Here is a 27,432-nt window from a genome sequence, read left to right as displayed (position 1 = left end):
TAGACTACGTAGATGATTTCCTAAAAAACGGTTGACAATTTCAGTTTGACCATATATTCGTGGGTGACAAGCACTTTCGAAATTCAGGCGAGTGTTAGTCAATTTCCATAATATCTTCTAAAAATGCTAAGAAAACGTGTATCCCGGTTAAATCCTATAGAAGTCGATAAGCCATGCAATCTATAGACTTCCTTGAAGAATAGACGAGCAGCAGTCAAGGCGTCTGTAGTCTTCTTGTAGGCAATAAAATGAGCCATTTTCGAGAATCGATCCACAACAACAAATATTGAATCCATACCTCTCCGAGTGTGGGGTAATCCCAAAACAAAATACATGCTAATGTCAGCCCAAGGTTGTGTTGGTAGCAAAAGCAGAATATATAACCCAGCATTAGTTGTGGTGCCCTTGGAAATCTGACAAATGTGACAAGTCTCGACATAATGATAGACATCACACCTCATGGTAGGCCAAAAATAAGTGTTGGCGATTAGAGCCAAAGTTTTGTCACGACCCACATGCCTTCGTTATGTAACTCTGCAATAATCTTCAATCTCAAACTGGAGTTAAAAACACATAACTGATTACCTTTGAAAAGAAATCCATCATTGTAAATGATAATCTGAAAGGAACCCTGCAGTAATGTCTTCTAATAGAGGAGTAAAGAAAGGGTCAGTAGCATATAACTCTCGAAATGTGTCAAATCCAATAACTTGATTATGCATTCATGTCAACAATAAAGTTCGTTGACTAAGTGCATCTACTGCCCGGTTGGATTTGCCAGAGGCATGCTTTACCACAAAAGTAAATTGCTGAAGGAATGCTGTCCAAGTGGCATGTCCGTGAGAAAGTTTGTCTTGACTATTGAGATGATTCAATACGGCATGATCAGTGTACAAAAAAAGTCTCTATGAATCAGATAATGTCGCCAATGTTTTAACGCCTAGACTACTACGTAAAACTCCACGTCATAAGTGTTGTAGCATGCCTTTGCTCCGTTCAAAATTTTGCTGAAATAAGCTATCGGCTTACTCTGCTGGCTTAAAACAGCTCCAATGCCTACTTTGGATGCATCACAATATGCCTCAAAAGTAATAGAGAAGTCTGGTAGGGCAAGTACTGGGGTCGTAATTAACTTTTCTTTGATAATCTTAAATGCCTTAGTAACTACTTTTGTCCACGAGGATTGTCCTCCTTTCATGCAATCTGTGATTGGTATCATAATAGTACTGAAATGAGGAATAAATAACCATTAAAAAGAGGTCAATCCATGAAAACTTCTAATGGCAGACAAAGTCATTGGTTGTGGCCAATCTCGAATAGGATCCACTTTCGATTGATCAATGGATATACCATCTTTTGAGACCACATATCCTAAAAATAATACTTTCTTTATCAAGAAGAAAATGCACTTGTTTACTGCTATGTATAAACTTACAGCTCTTAAAGCTGGAAGTACTCTTAAATGTTGTAGATGTAACTCGTGGTTGGCGCTATATATAAGTATATCATCAAAGTAAACAACCACAAACTTTCCAATAAAAGGGCGAAAAACTTGATTCACAACTCTCATGAAAGTACTTAGAGCATTGGATAAGCCAAACGGCATTACCAACCACTTGTGTAACCCTTTGCGAGTTTTAAAAATTGTTTTCCATTCATCTCCAGGCCGTATTCAAATATGACGATAACTACTTTTCAAATCAAGTTTGATAAAAACTGCTGCTCCACTGAGTTGATCTAACAAGTCATCTAATCGAGGAATTGGAAAATGATGACTGTCCACGCACATCCTCCAAGAGCCATCATTCTTTGGAGTCAACAAAGCAGGATTGCACATGGACTAAGACTTTCATGGATAAATTCCTTTTCTAGTAACTCTTCCACTTGGTTCCTTAATTCCTCATGTTCTGTAGGACTCATACGATAATGAGGTTGATTTGGTAATATAGAGCCTGATACTAAATCAATTTGGTGTTGTATATCCCGAAGAGGTGGCAAACCTTGTGGTAGCTCATTAGGGAACAAATCTTGAAATTCCTCTAGTATAGGTGTCACAACTTCAGGAATCTTCGAATAACTATGACTTTCCTTTCCTAATAAAATGTAGACTCTCTTTGTCTTTGTTACAACCTCCATAAATTGCTTATTGCTTAACAAGTTATTACCCAAGTCTTATTTGAGAGTGAGCTCCTTATTAGGTAGGAGAACGATCTTGGTGTTGTTAAACATAAAGATATAAGTCTTCTTTTTCCCATCATGTACTACATTTTGATCATACTGCCAATGTTTACCTAGTAATAGATGACAAGCATCTATAGTCACAACATCACACCAAACTTGGTCTTTATAGATCGATCCAATGGATAAGGAAACTAAGTAACGTTTAGATACAGTTACTTGATTGCATTTCTTTAATGATGTGAGCTTACTTGATTGTATTTCTTCAGTTATGTGAGTTTATATGGACTTTGATGAGGTTCAGTCTTTAAATTTAGCTTCGTTACGGCCTTTTCCGAAATGACATTCTTGCAACTACCCAGTCTATAAATATACAACATACTTTTCCCCCAATTGTGTAAGTAGTCTAAAAAAATAATTTATCGTAATCATTTGTCTTTGTCTTGACCTTTAGGAGTGAAGAATGTGTGGTTTACAATCAATATTGGTTCGCTGTCACCATATTCTTCAACGAATTGTGCGCTACCATTATTATCAAAAGTTGGCTCTTCAATGAACTCTTCAGTTTCTTCCTTCTGGTAGTTTTCACTTTCCTCAATGCCTACAAATAAGCCTTTACCATATTTTCCTCCATTTTTACATTCTATCATTCGGTGCCCACTATCTCCGCAATTAAAATAGCGTAATCCCAAACCTGTGGATTGGGTTTTGCTGCTTTGACCGATTTCGTTAGGTTTACTAGTTTTATTTGGAGGATTTGGAGGCGTGAAATTATGAAATTGGGAAGTCAGATTTGAATTATCACGAACAACACCTTGAGGATCCCGAAAGTTTGTGTCCTCAGTAAGTCGACTAAATTATTTCTCCAACTGCAAGGCTTTTTGGTGTGCCTCTGAGACAGAGTATGGATCAAGTAGATTCAACTGGTCTTAAAACTAGGATTGTAAGCCTCCAAGATAGCAGGAAACATGTTGTTCTTCTGTCTCTGTCAAGTCATTGCGTGCTACCAACTAATGGAATTCTGTGATGTAACCATCCACTGATCGATTACCTTGCCTTAAATTTTTTAGCTGTTGGTATAATAGTTTGGTGTAATTATGAGGCAAAAATGCTCCACACAAGTGCTTCTTCAGCTTTTCCTAAGAATCAATCTTCCTTTTCCTTTTCCTTTGCCTAATCCTTGTGAGCTTAGTTTGTTGCCACCAAGTTGTTGCTCTTCCACAGAATTGAGTTGCAGCAAGCGAAACTTATTTATTTTCAGGAACTTCCTTGTATTTGAAAACTTCCTCAATGTCATTAATTCAATCCAATAATTCTTCAGGTCGACCACTTCTTTGGAATTCGGGAATGTCAATTCTCAACCCAGATTCCCATCTTCTGTCATCAGTAGACTCAGTTCTAGGTCGACGCCAAGAGAATAGGTTAGCAAAGCTTTCACTTGACTTGTCTTTGCGTTTCGGTGTGCGATGACGTTCAGCGAGTAACTCTGCTTTATGCTATTAATACAGCTAACATATCAATTCTAGTTGTCATGCTAGCCAAGGCTTCATCTTTAGAAATATTATCTTGATTATAAGTTGCAGCATGAGCATCACGAGCTTTTCCTGGAGGCATTTTCCAAATTCGAGTTTTAAAAGGTAATGGGTTTAAACTGAAAATTAAATTAAATTTTGGGCCAAAATTATAATTAAGCAAAAGTTTTAGATTTTCGGTGACAGTGGTCGGAAATTGAGCAGCGATGGGTGGATCTAAAAGATTTTGGGTTGGTGAGTATGATGGTGGTGGTGGTTTATCCAAAAAAGTAGTGTTGTGGCCAGAAATTAAAGATAAAGGCGGCGGGTTTGTGGTTGCTTTGATTTCCGGCGATCGATGGTGGGGATAAGTGAGAGTGGTTCAGTTGATGGGGAAGAGTTGATTGATGGTGGTGATGATGGCTAAATCGCGCCAGACAGCGGCGGTCTTCGCAGCTGTTTTCGCAACTTTTCCAGCGTTTTGTGGACAGTCGGCAATGGTCAATGCTTGGGTTTGATGGTCGGTGCTTTCTGATCCGAATGGTAGTGGTTGCGTCTGGATCGGCGATGGAAAATGATAGCCAACAGCCTTGGATGGTGGCCGACGGGGCTGAATTTTTTTTTGTTTTTCTTTTTTTTAATTTAATTTTTTTATAGCTGAACGAGAAAAATCAAAAGGGGAAAAGAGAGAGAGAAAAAAAAAAGGGTTTGGTGGGAGATGGGTTAGATGGGTAATACCAAGTTTTGGCTCTAATACCAAATTGATGCAGCAAAATTTTAATGTTCAAAATATTTCGTTGATTTTAGAGAATACCATAATAAAATAACAACTAAATTCACGTTAATTCAAAAGAATACCTTGAATTTAGGGATTAAGACTCGTTGATTCCGCAGAATACCGAGAATTAACTAGTTCAAATACTTACTCAGAGATTTAAAAATTGAAAATATTATCGAACTCAAAAGAATACCAAGATGCAGCGAAACTTTAATGTTTTAAAATATTTCGTTGATTATAGAGAATACCGGAATAAAAGAACAACAAAATTCACTTTGATTCAAAAGAATACCGTGATTTTAAGGGTTAAAACTCGTTGATTCCGCAGAATACCGAGAATTAACAGCTCAAATAATCACAAAGAGATTTAAAAATTGATAATATTATTGAAATAAAAAATCTTTGCTTGTAAAAGATATAAAAGACACTTATTTATACTAACTAAAATTTATCCTAATTTGATTAGAAAATCTATTTAAAAAAGATTTATACCTAAATTAGGAATATTATTCAAATAAGTAATCCCTAAATAATAAGACTCTAAATAGGAAACCAAATTAATGTAGAATACAAATTAATTATAATATTCCTAAATATCATAAATTTCAATCTAATTAGGATTTTTTTAATTTCTTGTTCTGTATCATTCCCACCAAGGTGGAGAAAATTTGTCCTCGAATTTTGAATGTTGTAGTCTTCAAGAACATTTTCATGTTTATAAGGATTAATTTTCAAAATAGAGCTTCGACGTAGACAGCGAACTTTAAATTTTCTAACTTTTGTAATAATGTCCATCCAATCACTTCAATGGCGTAAAATAAATTCTTTTATCAACAATTTCTCTAATAATGCCTTCTCGTACTGTTCGCTTCGAATTTCAACATAGTTGACGAAAAACAATTTCTTCTCATAATCCACTAATTGTTGAAAAATATCATAATTCTTTTTATCTTTTTTTGATAAATCAAGAGAACAACAAGAGATTGTATAAATAACTACCTCTTTTTCCTCGAGAAAATCAAAAGATGTATGAACAATTACCTCTTCTTGTCCCACAATATCAAGATACTCATCAAAGTTCAGTAGTTGATCGAAATCAATGTCTTTCTATTGAGAATTTGTTGTAAACACCAGTGGCCAATGAATATTCTTCTCAGAAGGAATAATATTGTCGAGTGAAACAAAGTTACTATTTTCCTCATTATCCTCATAAGAAACATCATCACGAACAACTTCATCAAATCCATATGCTTGCTTCATGTGCAAAGATTTTCTATTTTAAAGTTTCTTTAAATCTTGAGCAATCGAACGCAAAATCTCCAATATCCTAATTAAAACCTTTTTTCAAGATAAAATCTTCACAGTGATGTTGTGGTTTCATGATTCAATTTTTTTTTTTCTCTCTCATTTTTTCCTTCTTTTTTTTTTTGGTCTTTGTTTGGGTTCTTTTGCTAAATTTAGAAAACAAGAGGGCAATAATGGTATAAATGAAAGAATTGGGTCAAAATTGTGAATAAGCAAAAGATAGGCTTATCGGCAACGGTGATTAGAAATTTGGACAAGGATGGCCATATCTAAAAGATTTTGGGTCGGTGAGTATGATGGTAGTGGTGGTTTGTTCGAAAAGTTGGTGTTTTGGCCGAAATTTGAAGATAAAGGCGGCGGTTTTGTTGTTGGTTTTGATTTTGGCAATCAATTAGTCGATCAAAGGTGGGGAATAATGAAAGAGGTTGAGCACATTAGTCTTCACTTTGCTCTAATACCAAGTTGATGCAGCGAAAATTTATTGTTTAAAATATTCCATTGATTTTAGAGAATATCGGAATAAAAGAACAACTAAATTCATATTGATTCAAAAGAATACCGGGTTAAGACTCATTGATTCTGCAGAATACCTAGAATTAACTGTCAAATACTCACATATTATTGAAGTCGAACATGTCTTCAAAGGCTACAAGAGGGAGTTATTTATAGTAGTAGTAATTATTCTAAATCACTAAGGAAAAATAAAATTCTAAATTGGAAAGAAAATCAAAAGTCCTTAATTAATTAGAAAATATATCTTAGTATAAATTCTTATTCTGCACCAGTAACCAAGATAAATTTTGGGACACCATGTGATTGCCCTTTGTAATATTTGAGTGATTTAAAGAACAATATTATATGTACCAAAAATAACGTAAAATTTAATATAAAATCTTTTTTTGATTGCTTTCTGACAATGATCATTGTTATAATTATAATTTTATATTAAGTCGATTATATTGGAATTACTCTAAAATGGAGTACATCTTTATAATTACACAATTAAAATTATAATATATTTTTTATTATTTATTACTTTACATGTATAACGGTAATTTACAGCCTACTTTGAAGCATCTCCAAAATAGCCTTTTTGTTTGACCTCTGCTGCTTTTTAATTTTTTTCTTATCCTGTAATTGTTGCATGGCGTAAATATGTTATGGTCAACATATATATTTATATTTTCTTACGCAAAAAGTACTCAACGAGTCAGCGTTATTTTTAATGTTACTATTATTAATCTGAGACGAACGACAAGTCATACACTAGTCACTCAATCAGCAACCTACTTCAGCCAACTACGTAATCTCTCTAAGTGTACATCATCGTCATCCAAAATGCAAAATGATCATTACAAAACATTATCCCAATCCATCCAATTCATCATCATCATATCCTCTGACTATAAAATCCCAATCACTGTAATCCCCAAAGCTCAAGTATAATTTTTTTTTTCTTTTACAGAATGGCGTCAGAAGCCGAAAAGGAAGAAGAAACAGTGTGCGTGACCGGAGCCAACGGGTTCATCGGCACGTGGCTAGTCAAGACCCTTTTAGACAACAACTACACTTCCATAAACGCCACCGTTTTCCCCGGCTCCGACTCATCTCACTTGTTCGCCCTCCCTGGCGCCGGCGATGCCAACTTGCGAGTGTTCGAGGCCGACGTGTTGGACTCCGGCGCCGTCTCGAGGGCCGTTGAGGGATGCAAGGGGGTATTCCACGTGGCGTCTCCTTGTACGCTGGAGGATCCTGTGGACCCCGAGAAGGAGCTTATTCTGCCGGCTGTTCAAGGGACGCTTAATGTGCTTGAGGCTGCTAAGAGGTTTGGGGTGAGGCGCGTGGTGGTCACGAGCTCCATTTCGGCGATTGTACCGAATCCCGGCTGGAAAGATAAAGTCTTCGATGAGACTTCGTGGACTGATCTTGAATATTGCAAGTCTCGAAAGGTAATCTTTTTCCTATCAACGTTCCTATTTTAATTTTTTAATTTTTATTTGGTTAGTGAAATGTATAATTATAAATGTGGTTTGTTGAGTGCTTAACAATTTGTTTTGAGCTGAAGAGAATGCTGATGAAAATTTGGGTGATTGCTTGCTTCTGAATTTTGTGGGTTTAATTTGTGAATTATGAGTGAAAGATATGCTCAATAAGTGCTTTTGGTTTACCAAAATCGCTCTTGAATAGGTCAGGGGCTTGCTTTGTATCACTTTATGGTATTTGGTTGAAACAGGCAAAAGCTTTTCTTGATAGAAGAACACTTGGTGCTCAGTATTTGAAGAAGCCAAAAAGCAAAGCACTTAAAGTGCTTTTATAGAAAAAGCTTTAAAGAACCATTTTCACTTGAAAAAACTTGCTTTTGCAAAAAGTAATTAAATGACAAAGGAGATTTGCCAAGTTTCACTTGCAAAAACTTGGTTTTGCGGGAAGTAATTAATAATTATATGACTAATTTCATCAATTAAATAAGTGGATGGATGATAAATTTCTTTTTGCAAAAAAGAAAAATGCTGGTATGATGAGATTATAAGATGATACGTTCTTCCCCTGTTTTTTGATCCTGGAACTGAAATTGATGAAAGACCAATCTGCACACACACACACACACACAGAGTATCTCGAAGTGATTAAAAATACCCAGTTGTGGCAGCTTTTTCTCTGTCGTATACATCTGATTTTGTTTATTTCAAGTTTTAGGGGATTTAATTTGTTTGTGCTGCATTTGTATTCTCTTGATTATGGCAGAAGTGGTATCCAGTGTCAAAGACATTGGCAGAGAAAGCTGCATGGGAGTTTGCTGAGAAACATGGGGTGGATGTTGTGGCCATCCATCCTGCTACATGTCTGGGGCCACTCATGCAGCCTTATTTAAACGCGAGCTGTGCTGTACTACAGCAGCTGTTACAGGGTTCAAAAGATACTCAAGAGTATCACTGGTTGGGAGCAGTTCCTGTTAAAGATGTAGCAAAGGCGCAAGTGTTGCTATTTGAATCTCCTGCTGCTTCTGGTAGATATCTGTGCACAAATGGTATCTATCAGTTTGGTGACTTTGCTGAAAGAGTCTCTAAACTCTTCCCTGAGTTTCCAGTTCACAGGTTTGTATTTCAGTCGCCCTTACGCTTTATATTATGGCTTGCTATTATACTTCCACATGAAAAAAATGGTGTCACTTATTCTATCAAGTAGCCGTATGATGCAGAGCTTGGTAACTGTCATTCCCAATGATAAGGGAAAAAAAAAAAAAAAAAAAAAGCTCATGAGAATTATTGGCATTAAGTGTCACTGCATTTGTCACAAATTAACTGATTTGGCATTAAGTTTAACTGCGTATATCCCAAAATTGATTTGAGAATCAAGTCTATATTTGACTTGTTAGTACTTTTAATATCATGAGAAATTGGTCATTATTGTTTTTAGCTATCACTCAAAGGTGTATGTTTATTTAGTTGATTTTTGAAATTTTTGGTGGTGCATTAGCAAAAGTGGCAATGCTCGTAGGGGCATGAGAGGTTACCAGAATAGTTAAAGTCTTACTCTTTAAACTGAGACCATGACATGGTCTTGTGTAACATGACCACATCCTTTAATTTTATGTTTTACTTTATAGATTCCCAGTCCTTGTTATTTTTTACTTTACTCTTTACCTGTTGCCTTCTCTGGAACTGTAGCTAAGAGATTATTGAGAAGATCAGCTTAAGTGGATGAGAGGTGAAGTTGACTTGGTGTTTGATTGTAAGTGAAGAGGGAGAAATGGTAAAAGAATTTATTACAGAAAGTGACAAAACTGAATTTCATTACTTTTTGGAGATCAGTCATTTTGAGTGATCGGTAGGAAAATTCATATTCTAGCATGGTGATCCTAATTGAAGTTATAATTGCACTTTATGTGGTGCACAGTTGGACATAAACATGTAATTTCTCTCTTAAATTATTATGACTTTCTAGTGCTTATCCTTTCATGGTTATGGTGGAACCCTTGGGAGCTTCTCTCATTTGAAATTTTGTTTCTTTATGCCCACTCTTTATGAGCCTCTCACCATTGATTACCTGTGTCCACTTTATGAAGTGGAACTTTTTCTTTTCCTTATACATGTCCACTAAGAACTGGAGTTTTTCCATCTCTTCAATAATTCAGTTCCTGATGGATACAGTAGAATAAAAATATTCCTCTCTCAAAAATCTGTCAACTCAATTGCTTTGTGTAGTTTGCCTTCAATATTAGATGTTTGTCTCTGTTTAGCCTTGGTGAAGAAGCTTTACATTTTATATGCTGCCCAGGAGTGAGTGCTTTTGAAGCATCCTAATGCTAACAATGAATTGCTTTGTATACTAGTTCTGCATTAATATAGAATAAAAAATAAAGTACCATTTTACTTGTGAAATGGTTCTTCTATTGTGCGTGACAGAACTTTAGAAAAGTAGGAATCCTATGTTTATGTTTACAATATTCAGGACCAGCGCTGGAACTAGTAATTCAGTGGTAAAACTCAAGTAACATTTTTTTTAAAATGATTTTCTCTGTGTTTCTAGTGGCCAAAAGTATATAGGCTTACATTGTCTTTAGATTTCAAAGGTATGTGCATCAAATCAGTGATCGCCTTATTCTGCTTCTTGAGGCTTATTTGATGGTTTCCTCAATGGATTTGATGTCATCATTACCAATCATTAAACATATCTTCAACCAAACTGTCGGGTGCATTAGTGCTGATTCGTAGTTGTTGTCAAGTGAGGGTTCATTATTCTTAAAGAAAATGCCTCTACGACGATCCTTTCATGAGAGAAAATTCCTTTGTACTTCTAGACATTTGAAAGTCATGCCAGTTGATAATGTATGCCACCAAAATAATAATAATAATAATAATAATGATGATGATGATGATGATAATAATAATAATAATTAAAAAAAAAAAGAGGACAACCTGGAGGTCTAGTTGTATATGTATCAAGACAAGAGAAATCTTAATTGAAGCAAGAATTTTATACTTCGCTATTATTGGCTATTTTGAACTTTTCTTGGTTTTGTTCCAGAATAGTCGATTTTTTTTTCCCTTTTTTTACCTCGAATGTAATTAATACTTACTTCCAATTAGTTCAAAGTTTGCTTAATAACTTGGATGACAAACAGGTTCGATGGGGAAACTCAACCAGGTCTGATTCCTTGCAAAGATGCGGCCAAGAGATTAATGGATTTGGGGCTAGTTTTCACTCCTGTTGAAGATGCTGTTCGTGAAACAGTAGAAAGTCTGAAAGCCAAAGGCTTCTTGGGGCAGCATATATCACAATCTTAGTGTCGTTTTTATTTTTCTGGTTGAGGGAGGAGGGTGAGAGGGGGCCTGGCCCTGGTGGTTAGGTGCTAATTCTTTCAAATTTCCGTTTCTTTACTTAGTTGTCAGTAATTATGAATGCAATAAAGTCATTACAATTTACTGATATAAATTAATTTATGTCTCTCTTTCATCATTCTTATGTTCCTAAAGAAACTTTATTCCTAAATCTTATTATTATTGTTATCCTTCAAAATATTGTCGATTACTATCTAATCATTTCTCTTTGTTGTTAACTTCTATGATTCAATGAATGAGTTACTAGAAACCAGAAGCCTCTCATGCACACCCAGAAAGCATGTGAAAATCTGCTGAATGTGTCCAAAGGCTTTGTTTTCTACACAGAGCACAAGATTAAATTATAACCTGCATCTGTCGATCTCTGAAAGGAAACTGATGATGAGATAGAGCTTTACTACTTCTGCTAGAGGCAAAAGTTTGTCCATCTTTGATGTAAATTAAACTATGCAAAAGGGGCACGTGATTGGGGACCTTATGATTCTTTTTTACTAGGTCATTGTCACCCATTAACAGGCAATTTTGGTTAATCTACTGAGTTCAATTCAATTCAATTCAAGTCGATCTTATTGCTTTTAGTTTTTAGTCTTTTCCCCATCTGCCTATTCATTTTTTAAAAGCCACCAACACTGCATGTGCATCAACTTCTCTATTCTTTGTTCTTGCTGCCTTTTTTTCCCAAGTAAAGAATCTAATCCTTTGTCGACGGATTGAACAAGAGAACAAAGAGAGAGAAAGTGAGACTTGCTCTTCTAATCATGGAGGTTCCTCTCGCAATGCATGTGCATCAATCACTTCTCCCCACTTCCCATTATTTTACACTTCTAACCAATCTTTAATCTTCTCTCTTCATCATATATATACGTATATACATATACACGTCCTTTGTTGATTATCTTGGAGTAGAAAGAAGCCTGTAGACCAATTCTGAATCCTAAAATGAACAGTCCGGCTCCCTGTAGCCGATCCTGGTGAGTACTTTTCCAACCATTTGATGCCTTAATCCTGTTTCCTATAACAATTCGGATAGGGGAATTTGTTTTTTTCATGTTATTACTTTCTTTTGAATGTCTGTGAAGGTCCATAAGTGAGGACTCATTGAGAAGATACGTGCACTTTGCAAGTGAGAGCTGCATACAGGAATTGTTATCAGCTTCAGACTCGAACAGGTTTGGAAATGGCGATGATGAATGGAAAGTTCTTACTCTTGACGACGGAGTAGAGATATCAAAGAGAAGGTCGGGTTCACTTCACACTTTCCGAAGCCGGTGGCTGCTCAAATCAGTCTCACCTCAGCAATTCATCACTGTTGCCAATGCTATCGATGCTGCCAAGGTGATGATCAATTCTTGGCGCTTGTAAAACTTAAAATACGGCTGGATATTGATTAAAGTATCATCATAATCGTGTATACGGACAGATATAAGTTGGTCCAACACAATGAAAAGAAAACTTTTATCCTTAAGCATACCTGCATGTGATTCTTTTATGTTTGGTTGTCATCATTCATCAGGAAGACAATTTTTACAGCTATTTTGGCTAGGATTTAAATAGAAATTTTCTTTTAGATGTTTATGGAACTTGGAATTGTATAATAAAGCAACAGCCAAGTAAATATTAGTACGCAAGTATATTTACTGAGTTTCCTGCTGCCAAATTTGTATACAACAGCAGTGGGATTCTGATCTGGTTGAAGCCAAGTACATTAAAGATCTTGAAGATAACCTGAGCATAATCCGACTTCGGTTCGGGGAACACTCGAAGCCGCTCTTCAGAAACAGAGAATTCATAGTCTACGAACGCCGCGAAACCATGGAAGATGGTACCCTTGTAAGTAAAACAAATAAGTCTAATTATTGCTTGCTTTCACAAACAATGTGCAAGTTTTTATTCTTAATTTTTCTGGGGCTTGTAGGTGGTAGCAGTAGCTTCACTGCCAAAAGAGATAGCAGCAGGATTGCATCCCAAGCAAAATAATTCAATAAGAGGACTGTTGCTTCAATCAGGATGGGTCGTGGAGAAGCTTGAAGATGACTCATGTATGGTCACTTATGTCGTTCAGGTAAATTAAAATAAACAAAATATAAACACTTGTCTGCATGTAATGCAATATATATATATATATTGCCATATTGATTAAAACAAAGCTCTTTTATATATATACTTATTTTTGGTTTCTCAGTTGGATCCTGCAGGATGGGTACCAAAGTGCTTTGTGAATCGGCTTAACACAAAACTGGTTATGATCATCGAGAATCTGAGGAAGCTAGCACAAGCTTGTCCAACTAATAAGGATACATGAATTTTCATTGCTTTTTGTGTAAAATGATTAAAACTTAAGATATAGTAGTGTTTATAGTGATGAAAAGTTCATTAACTCTCCCTCTCATCTTTGAATCAGCTTTATTACTCCAGCTTGCTGGGGCTTATTAAAAGGAAAGGATATGTTTATAACGCTTGCTCTTTGCTTAATACTCAAAGTGTTCTGCAAATACTTACAACCACAAACACTCAACTCCAAACGTACAAGAAATTCAAATTTTGAATCTCACCAAAGATAAATGCTTTTAGATATGTATTGATTGTAATAAAGAGGTTCTAAAATTTTAATTATGATTAACATGAGAAAGGTGGCAATTGTGGGCACTTTCACTGGAGATGATATCTAATAATAAACGAAGGATCAAAGTGAAATATAATGAATGGTAATACCACTATCAAATATGAGGTGTGAACAGAATTTTCTCCCTTCTGTGCTAATGATTAGAAAGATTTGCAGGATCTATCAAATTCCAGATTTTCGATGAAAAGGACTTACGTTAGTAAACAAAAGTTTAGCATTTTTCTATTTAGAAAAAATAAAATAATAATAATAATAATAATAACTTTCAGAAAATGATACCAGATATCCACTAAATAAACTTTAAAGGCTCTTGCCATAATTTGGCATGTGAAAGTGGACCACTCGTTTCTAGGTGATCATGTTTCATTGTTTTTTTTTTCTTCCAATTTTCAATTAATTGTTCTTGTCCTTGGCTAAGAAACATTAAAAAAAAATGAATAAATTAAGTAAACCTGAAAAAAAGGTTAATTATGTGTGTTTAAGGGATTCCTTCAAAAGGCAAAAGATAGCAACTGCCTTTATGAAAAGCTGAGGTACAAATAATTAAGGACCACTTTGGAGCTTAGTTAATTAATTAAATGTGGCTCCTTTAATCGATAACTGACACTGCATTTGCATTCATGTAAATGCCATCTTTTTAGTTCCATTTCAGCGATCAAATTAATATTTGCCTCATTTTATCTTTTTGTGGAGAGAAAAGAGTTCTTTGTCTTTACCACTAATAAGCTCCAGCAGGTTTCGAGATGAGACTAAATTGGACTGGGATATCGGTGCATACAGTTTATAAATAACAATTTTTCCAAAAAAAAAAAAGAAGGGGATCTCTAATGTTGACCCAGGAGTGTAAAATTTAATTAATCAACAAATTATGTAAACAAATTTATGGGTGTATAAAAAGCATCACACATGGGACGATATAGAGAAGCTTGATGGCAACATGGAGCTCAGCCACCAACTTTTTTCTGGTTGCCTGAATTGCACGTAATCAAAATAACGTACTGCCTTTCCTAATTTGCCAACACATATTGCGATAAAGAAATATAAAAATCCCTCAACTTGAAGGAGAGATATTGTTACTTGGGATTGCAACTAATTATGATTAATATTCTTAAATGAAACAAGTAGATATATTCAACTAGCGATCGAGTCAACTAAAGCCTAATGGCGTAATGGCTGTTGGAGTGAATAACTTTTAAATCTTTTATTAACCAGAAGCTTTTTGGAGGATCCAAGATACATATAGGCATATATAGCACATGATAAATTGAGGGAGAAATAAGAAATTAAGATGACTATTTGTTGGACTTGGAGCTTTTTATATTATTAAAAAAAAAATCTCTTTTTTAATATTAGTATTTACATTCTAAATTTAAAAATATTACAATAAAACATTCTTAATTAATTAAATCAATATCATGTTCTGATACAGTCTAAATATGTAAGTTTAAGATAAATTAGATCTACTTTCTTTTTCTTTGTACATATAAAAGGATTCAAGCAAATTTCATGTTTGCGCCATATAAAGGTCGATGATTATCAAATACAAGACCTGATAGAAATATTAGATGGAAATCTTATATAAATTTACTACCTATATTTATTAACGAAGAGAAGATATGAGTCAAGATCCGAAGAGAGTGCAAAAGTTGACAAATAATGGTGCACGTTATGTAATAGATAAACAAATCAAGCTTTCATAAATTTATCTCGAACGTCCAAACCGCCGAGTAACAATGGCCGATGCCTCACTTTGAGTACATGAATCTCTTGATCCTCACCACATTTATAATGTTCCTCAATTCACTTCTCATCACCACTCTCTTCACAGCCACAAAATTAACTACTAAATCAAGATGGGCAAAGGAGATGATCAAGACTGTGTTAAAAAGAATGCACAGAACACGCTCAAGCTCAAAATGCTTCTGCTTGTTATACTGACAAATCTTCTCACAATTTACATTTTCACTGGCCCTTCTTTCAGCTTGAAGCTTAATAGTTACTCCAACCAGCTTACTCTTCCTCTATTGAACTCTACCGTTCTCTTGAGTGAGTTCAGCTCTACGAAAATCGAGCTTGCTGCAAGTCATGGCATCATTGCTGAGTTGCAGCAGCAGCTTAACTCCACCAACTTGCTTGTGCAAGCCCTCCTTATTGAGCTTACTAGAGAGTTTGTACACCCAAATGAGAAAGTGAGCGGCATTAATTTGTCTGCAGTGATGAGTAAGTTGAGTGATGATTTAACCGTTGGTTTGCCTGATGAGGTGAAGCTTGCCGTAGGTCCTCATAAGTTGCCACTTGGGTACTCTCCGAGGATGGGATCCGATGAGGTGATTGCCCCGGTTGGTGCTGGTTGCTCGAAGTTTCATGATGAGTTGTTAAAGTATATGACTTATGACATTGGTGGGGAATGTCCTGTTGATGATGTTTTTGCACAAAGGCTTATGCTTAAAGGGTGTGAGCCTCTGCCTCGCCGGAGATGCAAGCCCAAGTCTCCGGTCAACTATGTCGAGCCAACGGCTGTTCCGGATAGTCTTTGGGAAAAACCTGCTGAGACTAGTATCATTTGGGATCCATATTCATGCAAAAGCTACCAGTGTCTTATTGATAGGAAGAAAGCACCAGGGTTCTTTGACTGCAAAGACTGCTTTGATTTGCAGGGCAGAGAGAAAAGTAGATGGCTCATTGACAATGGGAAGCTTGATTATGGTATTGATCAAGTTCTGAGTATGAAGCCTCTGGGGACAATCCGAATTGGATTAGACATAGGAGGGGGAACTGGCACATTTGCTGCTAGAATGAGGGAGAGGAATGTGACTATCATCACAACCTCATTGAATCTAGATGGTCCTTTCAACAGCTTCATTGCTTCGAGAGGCTTGATTTCGATGCATATCAGCGTTTCCCAGAGGCTTCCATTCTTCGAAAACACACTGGATATAGTTCATTCAATGCACGTTCTCAGCAACTGGATACCAGATTCCATGCTCGAGTTCACACTCTATGATATATACAGGGTGCTGAGACCTGGAGGGATCTTTTGGCTGGACCGTTTCTTCTGCTTCGGGTCACAACTTAACGAAACTTATGTTCCAATGTTGGATAGAATTGGATTCAAGAAGCTGAGATGGAATGTTGGCATGAAGCTTGATCGCGGAGTCAAGAAAAATGAATGGTACTTTTCTGCTGTGTTGGAGAAGCCAATGACCTGAAGTATACACTGATATCCCATTTTGCAAAATGAACACTCTCTTTGTATGATAATTGTCTACAATTGATGATCAAATGCAGGATACTTTCATACATATCTTTCATGGTTTTTGATTCGAGTTTAGATTAGAAACAAAGAACACAAAAAGAGAAATATACAACAACATGAAGTAGAATTAATTTGAAACCAAATAATCTCACACAAAATTTTTGGAAGAGAAGTATACATGCACTTATACACAGTTTCTGAATCATATTCTCACAAGCAAAGAAATGAATGTCACAAACAACAACAAAAATAAGTTGCATTTACTAGCTAAAGTGCTATTAAGTACAGAAGTACACTGTTCTCGTCTGGTGCAACATTCAAAACAATAGGTAAATACTCACTGAGGCTCGATCTTTGAAGTTGGAAAGCCACCGCTATAACCATAATCAAAGCCTTCTTCATTGCAATAAGGATGGTGGAAATTTCCCTTGCTTGCATCCTCGTAACTTGCTGAAGAGGATGCTGATTCTGCATTTGGATTCAGACCAGCTTGCTGCAAAATATTCTCAATGTCCTTCACCACTTCACTCATTGTGGGCCTGTCATCTCCTGATTCTTGCACACACTTCAGTGCAAGATCCACGTACTTTTCAAAACCTTTCAGTGTTGTACTCAAACCAATGGTTGGGTCAATTAATTCATAAAGGTTGTATAGCTCTTTCTTCTTATCCATTACCGTTCTTATCTCTCTCACAATGTATTTTCCACGCTCTATGGGTCTTCTTCCAGTAAGTAACTCCAGCATCAGCACACCAAAGCTATAAACATCACTCTTTTCAGTCAATTGTTGTGTCATGTAATATTCTGGATCCAAGTAGCCCTGCACCCAAAAAATCCATTCTCAGGACATATAAGATCAGTTCAGAATCCTCTGTGAACTTAAATATTTACATGAATTCACAAAATTTTGTAATCTAAACTGGTAGATCAAGTGTCTATGTGGGGATACTCACCATTGTCCCTTTAACTTGAGTAGTGATATGGTCCTTTTCACTGTCAGACATAGATTTCGAGAGACCAAAATCGGCAACTTTGGCATTTAAGCGTTCATCCAGAAGTATGTTGGATGATTTAATATCCCTATGTATAATAGGAGGGTTGGCAAGTTCATGCAGATAGGATAAACCTCTTGCTGCACCAAGGGCTATTTTAAGTCTCCTTATCCAATCCAACCTGATTCCATTCTTCCCTGCATTTACAGTACGTTGACAATTACCATCCTTTATATAAAGCATGCAACTGAAGAATCAAAAGGTTCCAGAAATAATGATGAAGAATATACCTGATAAACTGTCCCCCAGAGAACCATTAGGAACAAATTCATATATCAGCATTTGTTCACCTCGATCGAAGCAAAATCCCAAAAGGCTGACAAGATTTTTATGATGGACTCTTGATAGAAGTTCAATCTCCATTTTGAATTCTTGCCCACCTTGCATAGATCCTTGTTGAGCTCGTTTGATGGCAATCAGTTGTCCATTAGGAAGAGTACCCTTATAAACCTATAAAGATTTTGACGAAATAAAAAATTTGGGTAATCATCCATGGCTATTTTAACTTTCTAAGTTGTTAAGTACAAGTTAATAGAGATAGTTTATTTATCAATTTAACATTTTTCAATGCATGTTGTTTTGAATGTGACAGGATGGTTTCAATTGATTGGCCTGACTTCATCTATATATTGCTGACAAATAAAAACATACATGGCAAGTGATGATATATCAGTTATTTGATAATTTTGTTTCTCTTTATTCTAATACTTCCTTCCATCTTAGGGCATGTTCTGTCCTGCGATGAAAGCATACCTCGAGGGAGAAGGTGGCTTTGGTTTTGTGCTTGTACATGCTTAACTCAAATTTTATTGGGATAGAATTAGAAAAATGGCCATAATTACATTGACACTTTTGAGAATATGGTAAAAGTAACCACATTATAAATTAAGTATCAACGGGAGAGATTTGTGCCTGATTAGTGAAGGCATTACACTGAAATAAGGTCAGAGAGAGATATATGAACCAAACCTTTCCATAGCCCCCAGATCCAACATCATTAGCATCAGAAAAATTGTTAGTGTATTTTTTAACCTCTTCAAAGGAGAAGCATCTTGCTCCTTTCAGTTGAGGAATGCTACCACTGCTCTTATTCATGTCCCAATGTGCTGCATTTGTAAAACATAAACAAATTTAATAGTGCACCAACTGGAAAAATGCAAAGTTTACATCAAGTCCTTAACATACCAAAAGGGTTCTGTTCATTTGCTTTCTCCGCTCTTCTCTTTTGATGATAAGCATAAACCCCTGCAAAGAGTAAGAGTAACAGTACGACACAACCAGCAGCTGCTGCTCCAATGATAACCCCAATGCTTGTCGACTTGTTTGACCCTCCAGATTCTTCAAAAAGATAACGCACCAACAGAAACATTAATATCAATGAAAGCAGCAGTGCACTAATACATATTGTTCCATGACAGTAGCAAAATTACCAGCAAAGTACTGATACTGATCACCATTGAAGAACATAGGTCCAAAAAGAGGAGGGGGGCTGTAAATCTGGTTGCTAAGAACAAACCCAACACTAGACACTCCTGTTCGATTAAAACGTTCTTGGCCAGAAGGAAAAAATTGTATACTCAATTCAAGGTATTCAAAATTATTCTTGTGCGGATAACTGAGAGAAATGGAATCTATGGGAAGTTTATAAGTAGACTGAAAAGATGTTGTCACATTCTGCTCGAGAATTTCATAGTAAGTTGTGTTTCCCAAGTCTGAAAATGAAAGAGATCTGAAAACTAGAGTTCCCGTGTATGGATAGGCACATTGACAGTTAGGGCTAGAACTCTGATTTGCATTGCAGGGGGCAGGTAGACAGTTCTTTTGCTTTGTTGAGTAAGGGGAAATCGGTTGGGAAAGCTGGCAATAACCTTTTGCAGTTCCCAACTCCTGACAAATTGGGTTATCAATAAGTCTGCAAAATTTAGAAGAAAATAACCTCAGTGAGTTGAAAACGAATTGTTTCTAGTACACTGTATGGTACATATGGCATTTTAACTGTCACGGAATTATTATTTGTGAATTTTTCCGGAAAACCATTGAAAAGGAATTCCTAGAACACAGGGAGAGTGAGCTTTACGTTAACTTAACGGCAGGTGCTCCTCCTCTTTCTGTGTAGGCAGAGATGCGATTATTCTGCAAATTAACAAGCAGATTTTCACTGTAGCTCGTGCCAAGGTCCAAGGTGCCATTAAGCTCGTTGGTTTTCATGACCCTATCAAAATGTGATAATTAAATCAGGGCAGAAGAGTGACTGCATTTATATGGAGTTTGCCAGTGATCTGTTTTGTGTTTGAACCTAAAGGTTTCAATTTTTGAGATTCATTTGTAATTTTCAATAGCTTTTACATTGGCTAGGGTGCTACTTGAAATATATGCTAATACTTACACAGTCTGCAGATGGGGAATGCTGAACAGATTAGCAGGAATTTGACCTTCAAGATTAGTATTCTCCATCATTCTGTCAGAAAAAGTAGTCGATCATTCTCCTAATTTACACGAAAATTGCCCGTCTTGAATCACAAAAAGACAGAGAAATGCATACAGACACACATGTGAAATAGGTCTTACAACATAGATCATAAAGAGACATACGCAAAAGACACATATTAAGTGAGGAGCCATAAGAGGATAAATTGGAATTTGAACAATCATCAACATGGAAAAGCTGTAATCTACAATATTAGTTGCGAGAAAAGATGTAATACAGAACATATGGGCCTTCTTAAAGTGCAGTTGTGTAAGGAACTGCAGTTCCGGACCCAAAATACTTAAGGTAACACATAATCGACACAAATTGCATGTGCACGTGTTTTACTTGTAAAGAGTAATTAAGAAAGGAGACGACAGAGATGCATACAATGTTGTTAAGGATTGCATGCTTGAAAACCATGAAGGAACTTCTGATGCATCGAAGCTGTTATTACTCATGTCCCTGCAAATCAATTGTTATAGAATGAAAATAAATCAGTATTTGAGATGCTTTATCTACCCCAGGATTATTGATGTGAAGATATAAGCAGATGTAATAAAAACTTTTCTACTTACAAGTAACTGAGGACGCTCAAGCCAGTAAGGTTAGGCATTGCTCCAGTCAGTTTATTGTTGGACAAGTACCTGAAAGATATTATAACCCAACACTCTTCATTTCAAAATAATTTGTGGTAAAGAATTGGATCTAACTGGCCAAAAATAAAATATAAGGCTTATTTCCATATCTATGTAGTCAGCGTACAGCTCATTAACACTTGTAAGATTGTTGAGGTTTGAAGGAACAGGTCCGCTTAATGAATTCCTATCAAAACGTCTGTAATCAGGACGAGAAATTCATCAGAAAAGACTTCATATAGACTACAGTACGCCGTAGCATTTCAATTGAATATGAGATGTAGATACTCACACAACTTCCAAACTTTTCACTAGTCCAAGGGTGTCAGGAAGCTCGCCAGTGAGGTTGTTGCTGTCAAATAGCCTGGTCCAAGAAGTGAAAAAGTGAGAGGAATAGAATGAAAGTGATGCTTTAATATACAATGTTTGAGATGACCATCTCTGATAGTGACATAAACTACAAGAACTAGTTCATTGCAAAACTTACACATGAATCAGAACCATGTCTGGTCGGAAAAGTTTCTCTGGTATTGAGCCTGAGAGTTGATTCTTTCCAAAATGACTGTAGATGATGAAAAGAAGTTTATGAGAACAAATACATGCAAGGCTATAAGTTAAGAGAGCCAAAAAGATCAAATAGATTTGGCATACAAGTGCTTTGCCCGAACTAGCATATCAAGACCAGGTGAATTTCCATCGGAGACTGGGATCTCTCCCTCAAGTTTGTTGTCAGTAAGATCCAACCAGTAAAGATTAGACAGATTACCAATGGATGGTGGAACTCTTCCACTGAAACCATTAGAATTCAAGGATCTGCATGCAGTAATAATGAATGTTTTCAGATTCACTGGTCCATTGGCACAAACACAGAGCTACACCAACAAAAGATGTAAAAGAATGTAAATGTACGAAATCAGCAAAAAAGGCCTTGTAAACCCCTCATCCAACGTGTTTTCATATTATTGACAATTGCAACAGCCTAAGTGAAACATTACAGAGTCAAAAATCCTTACAGAAGGACCAACTCCTGTAGAGATCCAATTGAATCGGGAATTGGTCCAGAGAAACTGCAACCCACCAGCATCCTGGCATGTAAAAATATAGTTTTTGTTAAGGCTTTATCCACAGAAGTTTGCAAAAAGCAAAACCTTTGACGAGAAGAAATCTCCTTACAAGTTTGATAGCTTCTTCAGATTCCCAATTGTTGTTGGAAGTGGTCCTCTCAAGTCCTTGTTGTTGGATAAATCCCTATATGAAGAGTTCACAGTCAAATATTTGAAAATCTCTAAATCCAGGGCCAACTATCACAGACAACATTTCCATTTCAACCAAATATAATCCTGAATGAGAGGTGCTGATTTAAATTAATTGCAAGTATAAAAAAAAAAAAATACAATTCCTCAATGTGAGGATTGAGGACTCACAGAGTATGCAACTCCGTTAAACCAGTAATGTCTCCAGAGAGCTGACCTTTCAATCCCATGCCGGATAATGTTCTGAAGCAGAGAATGAATAGCATGATAATACAGAAAAAGAAACCTTCAGTGAATAACAGTATGTAAAAAAATAAAAAAATAAAAATTGCAAATATATACATGGAGGTCACACGCGAATTTGTGCAGCCAATTCCTTCCCAATTGTCACCACAAGGATCATTGTTCTTCCAATTTGGCGGTTCATTCTCCCATATATCATCTTTGAGTGCTTTTAAAATAACAACTGCATCAGAAGGGAGATGCTTTTTAAGTGTTTATTGATGCTAAAAGACTCAAATAACTTCTGATACCATTCCGTAGATTGAAAAGCAAGCACTTGCTCACACACAGAGACAAACACAAGCACACAGAAGACAGCATCACGCAGTTCAACAAGTATTTCGAGAACATATCAACAAGAAAAATGGAGGTGCCATTGCTAATTGAAGAGAATTAGCTTACAGTCATTATCATTAGTCACAGCTGCTATGATCAAAAACTGCAAGTAAACGGACAGCAGAAACACTTTTCTTTTCACACCCATTTCTCAACAAACCAAAAATTACTCAAAGCTCAAAAAGCAACCTATGATTGTCCCGTACTTCTCTCAGAAAATACAAACTAAACATTGCATGTGATCACATACGAAGTCAGTATTCAACCTTTCTTTATTTTTATCTTCTCTTTTTTCACTTTCAAAAATGATAAATGGTGCAAGAGAGTTTAATGGAGCTTTCATAATGGAACCCACTACATTAAATACAAAACCACACACAATGGCCACCGATTAATAACTATCTGTTGGTTGGTGGACTTGATTAATGAACTAAAGTCTATAGTCAACTTGAAGATAATGTTTTTGGCGATCATTTTCAGACCATTTCACAAGTTTCAGGGGGAAGAAAAATTCAAACTTCTAAATTTCATCCTGAACAAGTTTGTATTTTTAAAAAAGAAACAAATCAGAAAGCAAAAGCAGGTTAAACAGATTTTCCACGCCCTGCCACTAGTATATGATTATGAATCATTCAGCCGTTTCCCCTTCCATTTGCTTCAGAAATTATCATTTTTGCTTATAATAGAGATCGTGACTAATATCACAAAGGGTGACAGAAAGATGTGATCATGTGAACACGTTGATCAACACAATCAATTAATAGATAAATTGCATGTGAATGTTCGTCAGTCAGGACATTCTTATCCTTTAAAAAATGGTTTTGTACATAATTACATCCAAAATAGACTACCCTTTCTCTCTTGGAAGGAAAACTTATAATAAAAATCCAAAATATAAAAAAGAATCCATCAAAGCCTTATAATGAATTGAGTAGCGCTTACAAAACTGGTTGTCGAGTCGTGTTCGTGTTGTATCAGCTTTATATCCTATCAAATTTAAGTCGATCCAAACATGATCCATTCAATAGTCATATCAAAATATTGAGACTCAAACCCTGACACGAAAAATAAACGGATTATTCAATAACCTATTTAATATCTATATATTTAACAAATATTATACACACACATACACATACACAAACCTCCCAAATTATTACACATTTACACCATTAAAGTTCTAAATCTATATAAAATTTTATAGATAAAATACTATGTATATGCCTGTCTTCTAAAAAAATAAAAATAAAAAGAGATAATCATGTTTAATATTTAAGTTTTAATGACAAGGGCATAGAAATTAATTTAAAAAATATAATTGTGTCATTAGTCAAGTAAATAGGTTAAGAACTTTGACCTTAACCCAACATAGAAAAAAATAATATCATCCTAAACCCGGCTCATTTAATAATCGTGTCGAATTTGACGACTTATATCTATTTGTTCTTGTTGTGTTCATCTCATGTAATCATGTCGTGTCAAATTTTACCGGCTCTAGAATAGAGTGACATTATTTTGCTAAAGCCGGATATATATTGACACGCAACGTTGACTAAACATATACATATCATATACATATATACGAAGAGTAATGATAACGTGATAATTGATCAAAAGGGCAAAAAAGAAAGGTGACAACTTCATCTTCTGCTCATCAAATGCACCCCCCCTCTTCATGTGCGTAAGCAATTCATCAAACACAACACCTAATAAGACAAGTAAAATTCTTAAAACTTAGTGTTTATATACACATGCTATGCTGTTGTGGATGATGATGCTTGTTAGTTCAACGGTAGAATTTTGATTTAAATACATAAGAAAAACAATGAGAACAATTAATATTTTGAGTTTTTTCTTTTCTTGTCAATGGAAACAAAATATTATTGACAAGTAATATATAGCATATAATTAGTTAGACTGTACTTTGCTGTTGAATTCCACAGAAAGATTAGTTGACAAATGTATTGTCAGTACAGTCGTCGACTTCTATTATATTTAATATATGCTTACAATAAAACAAGTCATGTTATTGTTGTACAGAGTCAAAAAGATGAACGCGCGTGCGCATAATTATTTAAGACATGACTGGAACCGATAGTGCTCTAGACAAGAAAGAGAAAAGCTTTTTGAGTGCTCGCAGTATCATAAATTATAAATATAAAAATACTCATTTAAAAGTATTACATTATCGAAGGACACACACACACACATATATATATATATATATATATATATATATATAGTAGTTTTCTAATCAGGGATCTCTGACTTTAATAAAGTCAGGGATTAGTTAAAAGACAAAAAAGTTTAGATTTTACTACACTACATGATAAAATACAATGCATTGAAGCCTGATTGGAAAACTACTATATATATATATATATATATAGACATTTAATGTAAAATACATCCTCATATATAAATAGTGTGTGAGTCCCACATATACACTATTCATGTGTGAGGATGTATCTTACATTACATGTAAGATAGGTATTGCCATATATATATATATATATATATATGGGAAGAGATATTTTAACTTAAATTTTTGACACAATTTGAGCTATTGATTTTATCAAATCCAATGGTGAATGAATTGGCACTATTAAATGCTTCTTTTAACTTTCAATATCTACAATAGATTATTTAAGATCCATGGATCAAATTTTGTAAAAAAAATTTAAGTTAAATTATCTCCTCCATAAATACACGAGCACTAATCTGATCTAAAATTTTAAACTTTATTAAAGTTTTAGAAAATTATTAAATCATATAATTTGATAGTGTAATGACATTATACTATTAAACTATATATCTTAATAACTTTTCCTAATTTTAAAGAAAGTCCAAAATGCTGAATAGTCATATAACTCACAACCTTATAATGTACTTCAGGCCATAAAGGATAAAACTGGCAAAGACAAATCCTTGTCCTTTCTCCTGGTTTTTTTTGCACTACCTCTTCACTCACTCTCTCTCTCACTTCTGTCAGATGATTATTTTCATATTTTCAATAGAAAAATGAGAGTAACCTCAATGTTCAATAGTAATCACCACATGAAAGAGGCATCGATCATTGCAGTTATTAGAAATTCAATGCATAGATGACCCACATACAGCCATGGTTAATTTTGATTTATGAACTCCAGGCTGTATATTGCAGTTGCGAGTATGTATTCTTATATCTTGTCTGCTCTACCCAAATTAATAACAGTGATCCCCCAACCTCACTCCTCAAAGTTAAATCTTAAACTGCGATACACCAACTGGGGTTTCCACTCCCCGCTTGTGGACAGAGCTTCCTTGCACAGACTATTGTGTATTATAGAAGGGTTTACCATGTACATAGATGAAGCAGAAAAACTAACCAGGAAAACTTCATCACCAGTTGCATATTCCCCGGCATAGTCTTTTAACAGCTTCTCAAGTGCTGAAAATGCAAGCTATAGTCAGATTAAGCTAGAAAACTAATGTTGGAAAAAGAAACTCCGCAAGATGGATATTATTTGGTAGGACTCTTTGGGAAGAACCAAATTAACTTCAAAAAGCAACCTATGACTGTCCCGTACTTCTCTCAGAAAATACAAACTAAACATTGCATGTGGTCACATACGAAGTCAATATTCAACCTTTCATTATTTTCATCTTCTCTATTTTCACTTTCAAAAATGATAAATGGTGCAAGAAAGTTTAATGGAGCTGTCATAATGGAACCCGCAACATTAAGGGTGCGTTTCGGCAGCTGCTCCCCACCCTATATTTTAGTGAATATTCCCTTAGGGAATATTCCCCTAAAATAAATGGTGGGGAGCAGCTCTGGCAGCGTAGTTTCCCCAAACGCATGCTAAATACAAAACCACACACCATGGCCTCCAATTAATAAATATCTGTTGGTCGATTGGCTTGGTTAATAAAATAAAGTCTATAATCAACTTGAAGATGATGTTTTTGGCGATCATTTTCAGTCCATTTTACAACTTAATTTCGGGGGAAGAAAAATTCAAACTTCTAAATTTCATCCTGAACAAACTTATATTATTAAAAGAAATAAATCATAAAACAAAAGCAGGTTAAGCAGATTTTCCACACCCTGCTATTAGTATATTATTATCAATCATTCAGCCGTTTCCCCTTCCATTTGCTTCAGAAATTATCATTTCTGTAGCTTATAATATAGATCATGACTAATATTACAAAATGTGAAAAAAATATGTGAACACGTTGATCAACACAATCAATTAATATATAAATTGTATGTGAATGTTCGTTAGTCAGGACATTCGTATCCTTTAAAATACGGATTTGTACATAATTACATCCAGAATAGTCTACTCTTAGTCTCTTCGAAGAAAAACTTATAAAAAAAAATCTAAAATAAAAATAGGAATCAATCAAAGTCTTATAATGAATT

At 35.3% G+C, this 27,432-nt stretch overlaps 4 protein-coding genes across 6 annotated transcripts; 3 read left to right on the top strand and 1 right to left on the bottom strand.

Annotated features, from left to right (window-relative positions):
* Positions 1-7,074: 7,074 nt before the first annotated feature.
* On the top strand, positions 7,075-11,227 carry LOC18041821 (cinnamoyl-CoA reductase 1). 3 transcript variants are annotated; one of them, XR_002905377.1, is made up of 4 exons: positions 7,075-7,721; positions 8,518-8,867; positions 9,441-9,525; positions 10,898-10,983. XR_002905377.1 is itself a non-coding variant. In XM_006431313.2 (3 exons), exons 1-3 carry the CDS (start codon positions 7,239-7,241, stop codon positions 11,058-11,060), a joined length of 996 nt encoding a protein of 331 aa, XP_006431376.1. In that variant the 5' UTR covers positions 7,077-7,238; the 3' UTR covers positions 11,061-11,227. The 3 variants fall into 3 exon arrangements, 1 of the variants encoding a protein (XP_006431376.1); XR_002905378.1 differs by having other exon boundaries at positions 9,441-9,504; positions 10,898-10,979; XM_006431313.2 differs by lacking the exon at positions 9,441-9,525 and having other exon boundaries at positions 7,077-7,721; positions 10,898-11,227.
* A 75-nt stretch (positions 11,228-11,302) lies between these two features.
* On the top strand, positions 11,303-13,565 carry LOC18041820 (START domain-containing protein 10). The gene is made up of 5 exons (XM_006431312.2): positions 11,303-12,085; positions 12,194-12,449; positions 12,786-12,944; positions 13,030-13,176; positions 13,297-13,565. Exons 1-5 carry the CDS (start codon positions 12,054-12,056, stop codon positions 13,414-13,416), a joined length of 714 nt encoding a protein of 237 aa, XP_006431375.1. The 5' UTR covers positions 11,303-12,053; the 3' UTR covers positions 13,417-13,565.
* A 2,025-nt stretch (positions 13,566-15,590) lies between these two features.
* Positions 15,591-16,976, top strand: LOC18041791. The gene has a single exon (XM_006431311.2). It carries the CDS (start codon positions 15,591-15,593, stop codon positions 16,944-16,946), a length of 1,356 nt encoding a protein of 451 aa, XP_006431374.1. The 3' UTR covers positions 16,947-16,976.
* Positions 16,977-17,146: 170 nt separating this feature from the next.
* LOC18041790 (probable leucine-rich repeat receptor-like protein kinase At5g49770) lies at positions 17,147-23,592 on the bottom strand. The gene is made up of 19 exons (XM_006431310.2): positions 23,088-23,592; positions 22,746-22,869; positions 22,575-22,646; positions 22,324-22,398; positions 22,164-22,235; positions 21,802-21,963; positions 21,638-21,712; positions 21,443-21,514; positions 21,278-21,349; positions 21,091-21,159; positions 20,903-20,977; positions 20,432-20,503; positions 20,123-20,257; positions 19,476-19,957; positions 19,231-19,383; positions 19,015-19,151; positions 18,276-18,495; positions 17,947-18,182; positions 17,147-17,813 (listed from the first exon to the last, which is right to left on the bottom strand). The coding sequence occupies exons 1-19, from the start codon at positions 23,167-23,169 to the stop codon at positions 17,331-17,333; spliced, it is 2,868 nt and encodes a 955-aa protein (XP_006431373.1). The 5' UTR covers positions 23,170-23,592; the 3' UTR covers positions 17,147-17,330.
* Positions 23,593-27,432: the final 3,840 nt, after the last annotated feature.

This window comes from Citrus clementina, unplaced genomic scaffold, assembly GCF_000493195.1.
Source record: "Citrus clementina cultivar Clemenules unplaced genomic scaffold, Citrus_clementina_v1.0 scaffold_5, whole genome shotgun sequence".
NCBI classification, from domain to species: Eukaryota; Viridiplantae; Streptophyta; class Magnoliopsida; order Sapindales; family Rutaceae; genus Citrus; species Citrus x clementina.
This window is presented reverse-complemented; position numbering and strand designations above follow the sequence as displayed.

Excerpts from the sequence above, each read along its gene's own strand:
- LOC18041821 (XM_006431313.2), top strand. The coding sequence starts at position 7,239 with ATGGCGTCAGAAGCCGAAAAGGAAGAAGAAACAGTGTGCGTGACCGGA. Across the intron at positions 7,722-8,517 it reads AATATTGCAAGTCTCGAAAG|AAGTGGTATCCAGTGTCAAA; the intron begins GTAATCTTTTTC and ends TGATTATGGCAG. Across the intron at positions 8,868-10,897 it reads CCTGAGTTTCCAGTTCACAG|GTTCGATGGGGAAACTCAAC; the intron begins GTTTGTATTTCA and ends GATGACAAACAG.
- LOC18041820 (XM_006431312.2), top strand. The coding sequence starts at position 12,054 with ATGAACAGTCCGGCTCCCTGTAGCCGATCCTG. Across the intron at positions 12,450-12,785 it reads ATGCTATCGATGCTGCCAAG|CAGTGGGATTCTGATCTGGT; the intron begins GTGATGATCAAT and ends TGTATACAACAG. Across the intron at positions 13,177-13,296 it reads TGGTCACTTATGTCGTTCAG|TTGGATCCTGCAGGATGGGT; the intron begins GTAAATTAAAAT and ends TTGGTTTCTCAG.
- LOC18041791 (XM_006431311.2), top strand. The coding sequence starts at position 15,591 with ATGGGCAAAGGAGATGATCAAGACTGTGTTAAAAAGAATGCACAGAAC.
- LOC18041790 (XM_006431310.2), bottom strand. The coding sequence starts at position 23,169 with ATGGGTGTGAAAAGAAAAGTGTTTCTGCTGTCCGTTTACTTGCAGTTT. Across the intron at positions 21,350-21,442 it reads GTGAAAAGTTTGGAAGTTGT|ACGTTTTGATAGGAATTCAT; the intron begins GTGAGTATCTAC and ends TCCTGATTACAG. Across the intron at positions 19,958-20,122 it reads GCACCTGCCGTTAAGTTAAC|ACTTATTGATAACCCAATTT; the intron begins GTAAAGCTCACT and ends TAAATTTTGCAG.